This window comes from Leucoraja erinacea, chromosome 18 (genome assembly GCF_028641065.1).
Source record: "Leucoraja erinacea ecotype New England chromosome 18, Leri_hhj_1, whole genome shotgun sequence".
Classification (NCBI taxonomy): Eukaryota; Metazoa; Chordata; class Chondrichthyes; order Rajiformes; family Rajidae; genus Leucoraja; species Leucoraja erinaceus.
Genome location: NC_073394.1, coordinates 7,620,633 through 7,630,948, shown reverse-complemented (window position 1 = coordinate 7,630,948; position 10,316 = coordinate 7,620,633). Strand labels below are relative to the sequence as shown.

At 45.1% G+C, this 10,316-nt stretch overlaps 1 protein-coding gene across 1 annotated transcript in view; it reads left to right on the top strand.

The window, feature by feature from the left end:
- Positions 1-1,220: 1,220 nt before the first annotated feature.
- The window catches only part of LOC129705602 (golgin subfamily B member 1-like), a 74,473-nt gene continuing 65,377 nt past the window's right edge, over positions 1,221-10,316 (top strand). The window contains 3 exon segments of the mRNA XM_055649216.1: positions 1,221-1,490; positions 9,102-9,167; positions 10,013-10,156. Of these exon segments, the coding sequence (XP_055505191.1) occupies positions 9,120-9,167; positions 10,013-10,156 (192 nt within the window). The 5' untranslated portion in view covers positions 1,221-1,490; positions 9,102-9,119.

The following is a 10,316-nucleotide window of genomic DNA, read 5'->3' as shown; positions in this document are numbered from 1 at the left end:
TGTGGCCCTTGTGGCTAAAGGGATCAGGGGGTATGGAGAGAAGGCAGGTACAGGATACTGAGTTGGATGATCAGCCATGATCATATTGAATGGCGGTGCAGGCTCGAAGGGCCGAATGGCCTACTCCTGCACCTATTTTCTATGTTTCTATGTTTGTGTGCAAGTGGAAGAGAGAAAACTAACACAAATGGAAGTTTAGTTTAGTTTAGAGATACAGTGAGGGAACAGGCCCTTCGGCCCACCGAGCTTGTGTCAACTATCGATCGCTATACTATTCACTAGGGCATTTGCAATTTTTACTGAACCTACAAACCAATACGTCTTTGAAGTGCGGAGAAAACCGGAACACCCGGGGTCACTGGGGGAATGTACAAACTCCGTACCGACAGCACCCGTGGTCAGGATCGAACCTGGGTCTCTGGCGCTGTGAGGCAGCAACTCTACCACAGTGCTGCACTAAATGTTGCGGCACTAAATGTTGAATGTGAATGTAATGCCACACACATCCTGTGGTTTGTGTTTTAGGACCGAGATGAGGAAAACATTTTTCACACAGAGAGTGGTGAATCTCTGGAATTCTCTGCCACAGAAGGTAGTTGAGGCCAGTGCATTGGCTATATTCAAGATGTGGCCCTTGTGGCTAAAGGGATCAGGGGGTATAGGGAGAAGGCAGGTACAGGTTGGATGATCAGCCATGATCATATTGAATGGCGGTGCAGGCTCGAAGGGCCGAATGGCCTTACTCCAAGGCTCTAACACCAAGACCTGGTGTGCGACCTCGCACCACCCGGCGTGGCTTTAATGGCCGCGGGACAATTGCCATCGCCAGCCGGGGGCTTTGACTTTGACTCCGACATCGGGGGGGGGGGGGGGGGAGAGTGCAGTGGAGAGATAAGTTTTTTTGGCCTTCCATCACAGCAATCTGATGGATGTTTATGTAAAATGTAAATTGTGTTGTGTCTGGGGTCTATTTGTTTGTTTGTTTGTAATGTATGGCTGCAGAAACGGCATTTCGTTTGGACCTCAAGGGGTCCAAATGACAATTAAATTGTATTGTATTGTATTGTACTCCTGCACCTATTGTTTATGTTTCAATGCTAGATCTGGGACATATGACAATGAAATACTCTTGACATGCTGCAACAGCGCCTCCCTCTGGCCGCCGTTTCACATTGCGCCTGGCGCACGCCACGTCGCCGTGCGTGAGGCGGGCCGAGAGCGCGCTGGGTCACGTGGTGACGGCGGCGGCGACGGCGGTTTGGCGGCGGCAGGGTCGGGTCGGGGCGGGACAGTCTGGTCTGGTCTGGTCTGGTCTTGGTCTTCCCGCAGCTTCACGGGCGACCGCACCACAGTGGGAGCGCCGTCTGCCTCGCCGCCTGCAGCATGTGACGCCCTGACTCTAACCTCCGCCACGCAGATCCACCCTCCGCGGCCTCCGTCAGGCCGGGCCGGGCCGGGCTCGGCTCTCAACACCGTCGGGCAGCGTCCAGGTAGGTCGGGCTGCAGAGGTGTGGCGCGGCCACGTGCGCAGGCGCAGTACCGCTCCACCTGTCGGTCTTCGCGATTCTGCGCAGGCGCAATACAGTTCCGCCTGTGGGGGAGGGGGTGCTTCGCAGGCGCAGGCGCAGGCGTAGGAGTAGGAGTACCTGCAAAGCAACATTACTGAGATTCCATCAGTGCAATTAGCAGTCTGAAGCAAAGATACCAGAGGAGCTTTAGTCTGAAGAAGGGTCTTGGCCCGAAACTGTCACCCATTCCTTCTCTCCAGAGATGCTGTATGTCCTGCTGAGTTAAGCCAGCTTCTAGTGTCTTTCAGCAGATTCCTTGCACTTATTTCACCGTGATGCTAGGTGCAAACCATTGTCTTAATGTTCTCTGGCATGCTTTTCTTACTAATTATTAGGAGTGGAAAACAAAGCTAGGAAATGGTGGAAATATTGCAACTGGCTAGACTACTGCTGGAACGAGAAAATCACAGTTCACCGTTCATCTTGCCTTCAAGAGTGTTTTATTGTCATATGTCCAAGACAGAATAGTGGCATTCTTATTTGCAGCAGCACGACAGAATATGTGAACATAGTGCTCTGAAAACAATACAATAAACGCAAAAAAATGGTTTGTTTGATATATATATATATACTGGACCAAGTGCAGACCCGTTGGGTCTGTTTCCCCAACGTGCGGTTTGTGGGGGGGAGGCGTCATGCAGCAGCACACACACACTAACTACACACCCCCCCCCCCCCCCGCACTCACGCTAATTACCCCCCTTGACATAATATTAATTATGGGGGAGGGGATGGGGGGGGGGAGAGAGAGAGAGGGGGGGAGGGGGAGAGAAGGGGAGGGGGGGGAGAGAGGGGGGGGGAGAGGGTGTGTGCTGAGGGGAGGTGAGGGGACGGGGAGAGGTGGGGGAGCAGGGAGGGGGAGGGAGGGTGGAGGGGAAGGGGGTAGGGGGGGTGTGTGGAGGGGAGGGGGGGGGTTTAGGGGAGGGACGGTGGAGGGGGGGGATGGAGGAGGGAGGAGGGGGAGAAAAAGGGGGGGGGGAGGGAGAGGAGAGGAAAGGAGTGGGGAGGGGGGAGGAGAGGAGGGGAGGAGGGGAGAGTGGAGGAGGAGAGAGAGAGAGAGGGGGGGGAGAGAGAGGGGGGAGAGAGAGAGGGGAGGAGAGATGGGGGAGAGGAGGGGGGGGGAGGGGGAAAGAGAGGGGTGTGAGGGAGGGGGGGGTGTGATGAGGGGAGGGGGAGAGGTGGGGGGAGCAGGGAGGGTGGAGGGGAAGGGGGTATGGGGTGTGTGGAAGGGAGGGGGGTTTAGGGGTGGGACGGTGGGGGAGAGGATAGAGGAGGAGGGGGAGGAAAAAGAGGGGGGAGAGAGGGGGGAGAGAGGGAGAGGGGGTGTGCTGAGAGGAGGTGAGGGGAGGGGGAAGAGAGGGAGGGGAGTGCTGAGGAGGAGGAGGGGGGGGGAGAGGAGGGGGGGAGTGGAGGAGGGGGGGGGGAGAGAGAGAGTGCCTTTTTATTTCAACCCAAACAACCATTTGCAGGCAGTGCTTTTCTATTTTAACCATATTTTCACATTTCAAACCACATTAAGGGTACTTACTCATAGTTGTGTGGACATTTGTTCAGTTTTATTCACAGCTCAGAGAAACGTGACCCTCTGTCTTCCTCCAGCTTGCAGACACTGATTGAGGCACACCACTTCCTGGTTTTATAGTCCCTCCCCCCTGCCGCCAGCAGGGGCAGCAGAGAGAATGGGGAATTTTGTAAAATCATTAATATCTCTGTCATATTTCATCGACGGGAAAAATACTCGGCACTCATACGGCGGAGGGGGGCTCTGAGCGAGGTGGCCAAAAATGACGGCCGTAGGTGGCGGCATTCTCTCGGAAATCGCAGCACAGATCGCCAAAACTGGTCAAGAACAGTCTTTTAGTAATATAGATTCGGCAACATGAATGTCCAGGAGTGTGGTTGGGCAACTTGAACGTCCAGGAGCTGTAAGACTGCAAAATGTAGTGACCGCTGCCCAGTCCATCACCGGCTTTGACCTCCCCACCATCGAAGGGATCTATCGAAGTCTCTGCCTCAAAAAGGCAGCCAACACCATCCTGGCCACCCACTCATTTCACCATTGCCATCGGGAAGGAGGTACAGGAGCTTGAAAACTACCGTCTAGGTTCAGGAACAGCTTCTTCCCTACAGCCATCAGGCTATTGAACACAACAACAAATAAGTTCTGAACTGCAACAGACTATTATTATTGTTGCTCTATATTTGCTATTTATTGAGTGTGTGCATGTGTATACACACACTGAATTTTTTTTTTCTTCTCCCGTTATGTACTCTGTTTACATATTCTGTTGTGCTGCAAGTAAGAATTTCATTGTTCTAACTGGGACATATGACAATAAAACACTCTTGACTCTTGATATCAGTGTGAAGAAGGGTCTCGACCTGAAACGTCACCCATTCCTTCCCTCCAGAGATGCTGTCTATCCCACTGAGACAATAGACAATAGGTGCATGAGTAGGTCATTCTGCCCTTCGGGCCAGCACCACCATTCATTATGATCATGGCTGATCATCCTCAATCAGTACCCCGTTCCTGCCTTCTCCCCATATCACCTGACACCGCTATCTTTAAGAGCCGTTTCTTGCGCTCTCTTGAAAGAATCCAGTGAACCGCCCACCAACGCCCTCTGAGGCAGAGAATTCCACATACTCACAACTCTCTGTGTGAAAAGGTGTTTCCTCGTCTCCATTCTAAATGGCTTACCTCTTATTCTTAACCTGTGGCCCCTGGTTCTGGACTCCCCCAACATCGGGAACATGTTTCCTGCCTCTAACGTGTCCACACCCTTAATCTTATATGTTTCAATAAGATACTCTTTCATCCTTCTAAACTCCAGAGTATACGCCCAGCCACTCCGTTCTCGCAGCATATGACAGTCCCGCCATCCCGGGAATTAACCTTGTAAACCTACGCTGCACTCCCTCAATAGCAAGAATGTCCTTTCTCAAATTAGGAACTTCCATCTGTATATATGTATGTATGTAGCGCCGCAGAATTTGTGAACCTATTCTCCCCCCCCCCCCCATCTCCCTTCTGTTTTTTGTTTTTTTTGTTTCTTGTTTTTTGTGCTAAATTGTATGTATGCACTGAGTACGAGCAGCTTTTAGTTTCACTGTACATGTATAGTGACAATAAATGTCATATCTAAGCATATCTAGGGGACCAAAACTGTGCATAATACTCCAGGCGTGGTCTCACCAGGGCCCTGTACAACTGCAGAAGGACCTCTTTGCTCCTATACTCAATTCCTTTTGTTGTGAAGGCCAACATGCCATCCGCTTTCTTCACTGCCTGCTGTTCCTGACTGCATACTTGCATTGGCAGCTAAACAAGGACCCCCAGATCACGTTATACTTCCTCTTTTCCCAACTTGACACCATTTAGATAATAATCTGCCTTCCTGTTTTTGCTACCAAAGTGGATAACCTCACATTTATCCATATTAAACTGCACCTGCCCATTCACCCAACCTGCCCAAGTCACCCTGCATTCTCATAGTATCCTCCTCACAGCTCACACTGTCACCCAGCTTTGTGTCATTCTTAACATTTCTAAATTATGAGACATTTCCTGTAAAAAATATTTCAGGTGACCAATACCCAAAGAAACTAAAAGGTAATCTGCGTGCCTTTGTAATCAATTCCCCTCGCAGTAAACAATAGTCTTCTTTGTGTTTTTCTAATTACTTGCTCTACCCATGCGCCAACCTTGTGCAAGTATGTGGCTATCAGGAGGATAAATTCAAACTGATCATTTTAAGTTTGGGGAAAGATCATCAAATATTATTAATAAATTGTGATATTTGGAGTATACGCAGTTATTGTTTGGAAAATTGATGCAGGTATTGTAATTTTCCGTTCCACTTAACTTGTATAGTGCTGATAATTTACATAAGATGTTCACTCCTGTATATCTGTATGAGTGCGGGAAGCCAAATGTTTCGGGACATTTTATAGTGGAGACTTGTGTGCACAAAATTACATATGTTTTCCATGTGACTTTTATCACATAAGCAAAGAAACTAAGGAATTTCACAAGCTCACATAGAATCGATTTTAATTTAGTTTAGAGATACAACATGAATCAGGTGCTTCGGACCAGTGATTCTATGGTGACCATCGATCACCCGTTTTAGTTTAGTTGTTCATTGTCATATGAAAAGCTTGAATTTGCATGCTATCCAGCCAAAGGAAGGCCTATACATGATAGCAATCAAACCATCCACAGTGTACAGGTGAAGGATAAATAAAGATTTAAGAGTGGAATGATTGTAATGGATAACAGCAGACCTCTTATACGCTGACGCAGACCAGCATTGCCTTGCTCATGATCCATCTTTGGTCTCGACATTCATACTGGTTCAAAAGTGTTTTATTGTCAAGCATGTTTTATTGTCTTATGTCCCAAAACAGGCTATGTTATTCCCCTTTTTCAAACACTCACTACACATTAGTGTCAATTTTATGGAGGCCAATTACGGTAACCTAAAAAGATGCACGTCTTTGGGATGTGGGAGGAAACCGGAACACCCGGAGGAAACCCACACAGTCAATCAAACTCCACAGCACCCAATGTCTATATACCTAGGTCTCTGGTGCTGTGAGGTAATAGCTCTACCGGCTGTGCCATTGTGCTGCTCATTTTAAGAGTGCAAAATCCATCAATTCCTTTCTTTTGGGTTTTAGTCACTTTGAGAATAGAACAGGATTTGCTTTTGAGTTAGTTTATAGACACATAACCTGCGAGAATTCCCAGTCCAGTGATAAGGAAGTGCCACACTGTCGGAGGTGCCAATTCTGGATGAACTAGAGGCCTCATCTGTCCTCTTACGTTCAGTGGTACTATTTGATGAATACCAAGGATTTTTGATGCCTAATACATAAAACAGGAACCAACATCACCAGAATATTTTATCTGGTTATTGGGGGAACTTTGCCATGTCCAAATCAGCTGGTGTGTTTTCCTGTATCCTAGCAGTGACAATAATTCAAAATTATTGGAATGCTGAAAAATGGAAAGTGCTCATGTAAAAAGCAATTTTGTGTCCTTGCACGAGGAAATGGAATCGGGAGAAAATACAGATAAGTTCAATATCGGCAAAGGAAATCTATATATAACTTTGGCCATACTTGTAGAATTAAATAACAGCTGGTAGGAAGTGCTATAAGGTTCAAGTTGCAATTGGATATCAAGCTGTGTTCTACTTTTGTGCACTGCAGGATGGCAAACTTTCTTCACAAGTAGAGCCAGTTTTAGCAGCAGTTGTTGTAAATAAGCTGATCAACTGTGGCACAGTTATGGAATATGATGTTAAACTAATTACATTGAGGTGCAACTTTAATCTGTGTCTTAACTTTTAATTTTCTGATTTTGCACCATTTTGTGAGGTGATGTAATCTGTGAAGTTAAGGTAATTTGAATGTTTGTGTATAATTTGATAAAGGGTGTTCTGCTGCAATGGTTATTTCCATAATGTGAATTGGATGTAAAGTGATTTTGTGAATATTATTTATATTAAGTGAACCTAATTGATAACACGATTTTGATTGATCTGCCTTGTGTTTGAATACCTCGTGATCTAACCTCCACAATCATCCAGGATAGAAAAATCCAGAGATTCATCATCCACTGCGGGAAGAAATTCTTGCACACCTCGGTTTTAAATGGCAGCTCCTTTGTCTGTGATCAATACATGTTATACTTTTCAGTTGCCTCAGTTTTATTTCCATTGTTGCATCTAGCGTGCTCAGGATATTTCCTATTTTAAACATTTTGTTTTGTACGAGGCTGGCTTTCTATTGGGTAGAAAAATATTACCCATGAGAGTACTAAAACTATGTGTTCATATTATGTGTTCATTGAAAGCTACTTTCATCAAAGTGAATCCATGTACATGTTCGATGACCAAAAGTCAACTGAAATTTGACCCTGCTTCCAAAACAATTGAGGTCTCAAGTTCAACGTATCCACTATCGCAGAAATATTTTGTGTATTGAGCATTATTGAGGTATCTTTGAGCCCTTAATCCTGCTCTGCTTATTGGTTTTAAGGAATTTAGATGTATGATCATCGAACACATTGGAACTACCTGAATTTTAGAGCCCAGCTGCCACCCTTAAATAAAGATATGGTAGTTACAATTTTTGGAATAGATTTACAGAATGGCAAGGATCCATTTGACCCATCATGTCTATGATGGGCACAAAAGAGCTGTTGCATCTGTTAACACTGTGGGTGCTTCTTGGTTAGCATGGGCTTTTGTAGGCTGACGAGTCTCTTTCTGTGCTGTATGATTCTGCAACTGTAGCCTTGTCCATTGTTTTTCCATAGGTAGATGGTTTCTGATACGACTATTCTTCTGGGTAGCAAGTTCCACACCTCATCACAAGTAGGGTGTAAATAAATTCTTATGAATCCCCTATTAATCCTTTAACCATTTACTTAAAATCTGCCTGGGCAAGTTATTTTATTAATTATTCATTCAGCCAAAACCGAACCAGACAGAACCACCCCTAATGACTGAGTCAATAACATTCTCCAAACCTCGCAACATCCTCATAAATCTCCTCTCCCCCTCTTTTCTGAGAGATCATATCTCTTAATGGGGGTGACTTTCATGCACAATTGATCATTAATTTGATATCCTTCTGCATTGCAGAACTTATTGTCCGCGTTTTCGCACTTGTGTCATCTGCAAACTTTTTAATCCTAACCTGTACACTAAATTTAAATCATTCATATAAACCACAAAAAAGAACCTATTTCTTAACCTTGTGAGCCTCCTTACAAGCAACTCTCATGTGTAAAAGCAGAATTAGGTCATTAGGCTACTCAAGTCTAATCTGCCTACTCCGACGATGGGCCGAATGGCCAAATTCTGCTCCGATCATTTATGAAGTCTACTCCGCCATTCAAGTATGGCTGATCTGTCTTTCCCTCTCAACCCCATTCTCTGGCCTTCTCCCCCATAACCCTGACACCCGCACTAATCAAGAATCTATCAATCTCCGCCCTTGATTTGGCCTCCACATCCTTCTGTGGCAATGAATTAGACAGATTCACCACCCTCTGACTAAAGAAATTCCTCCTCTCCATTCACTTTAATGTCTCTATTATCTGCCACTGATCTGCTTTGCATTGGGTGTCACTTTCAATTGGACCCCTCTGGCATTTGCTAATCTCATCATCGCATCATTAGTGCTGAACTCTTATCTACCTCGTTGATGACCCTCGGACTATGCTTGATCAGACTTTGCTGGGTTTACCTTGCGCTGTAAATGGCTCGATTGTAATCGTGTATTGTCCTTCTACTGACTGGTCAGCACGCAACAAAAGCTTTTCACTGTACCTCGGTACACGTGACAACAAACTAAACTGAAACTCCAGGACATAGCCCGTAGAACAGGACAGCACGGGAACAGGCCCTTTGGCCCACAATGTCCGTGCCAAGGATGATGCCAGGTTAAACTAATCTTCTCTGCTTGTCTGCTCTGTAGCAATTCAATTTAATTATTATTTTGGTTAATTTGCAGGCACATTAAAATAGAAGCATGTGGAGGTGGTATTCTGGAAATGAACCGCCCCTTGAGTCGGAGGGGGTAAGTATTTTTGTAATTTCCTGTTGTTGCATTTGTATTTACAAAAGGATGATTCATGATATATTTTGGAATTTTGTTTTTCCTTGTATAAAATAATGTGTGGACTACATTAACCATATAACAATTCACTACAATCACTTGCTTATGATTTCAATTTGAAAAATATTTCACTGAAAATGCTTTTCCTGTGCTTAACTTAATTTGTCTGTTATATTTTGCCTCTGGTAAATTTTAGCCATTTCAAATTGAATTTCTCGTTTTATTATTTGTCATTGGCATTACTAATTTTTGTTAGATGGGTTGTGCATTTTGAGGTCGAGAAATGTTTATTTGTGCAATGTGATTGTTTCACTACTTACACACAGTTTAGTTTCTCCGAACTAAACTGAACTAAACTAAACTAACTCAGTGGCTTGGGTGAAAAAGGATGGGTGAAGCTTCAGGTTGGGACCCTTCTTTAGACTGATTGTAGGGGGTGGATCTGGAAGCAAGAAAAGACCACGGCAAATTTGAAAAAGGCTCCTGACCCGAAACATCAACCATCCTTTTTTTACAGAGATACCACATGACCTGCTGAGTTAATCCAGCACATTGTGTCTGTCTATCCTATTCCCCCCACCCCCTCAAAATGAGAGCCTTTGAGCATGTTAAAATACACAAGGCCAATTACGTTGGGTCTCCAGAGTGACTGAATTTTGCAGCAGTGGCCTTGCAATAAAAAAAACATTGGCTTCCATGCATTCCACATGAATGCACTTCTCAAGTCACTGAATATTTCAATACTGTTTTCTCTAAAGTCCGATTCACTATGTTGCAGTTATTAATAGTGACCAATTATTCTGCAGGCACTAAGCTGCCCACAGAATGCGGGTAAATCAATGACTGATTTAACTGAGCAGCTGGCTCAGAATGAACAACTGGTATTGCAGCTCAAAGACCTAATTCGGGAGAAAGATACCCAGCTTCACATGAGGGATCAACAGCTTAAGGTAACATTAATTCCAGTTGAACGTTTTTTACCCTCACTGAGCTATTACAGTGATCTGTGTACTTTATGTTTGCATTTCTGCAGTTGGATTTCACTTTAAAGACTGAAAATTCAGTCCAAAACAATGCAAGTTTTCTTTTCAACAATAATAATTAGCAATA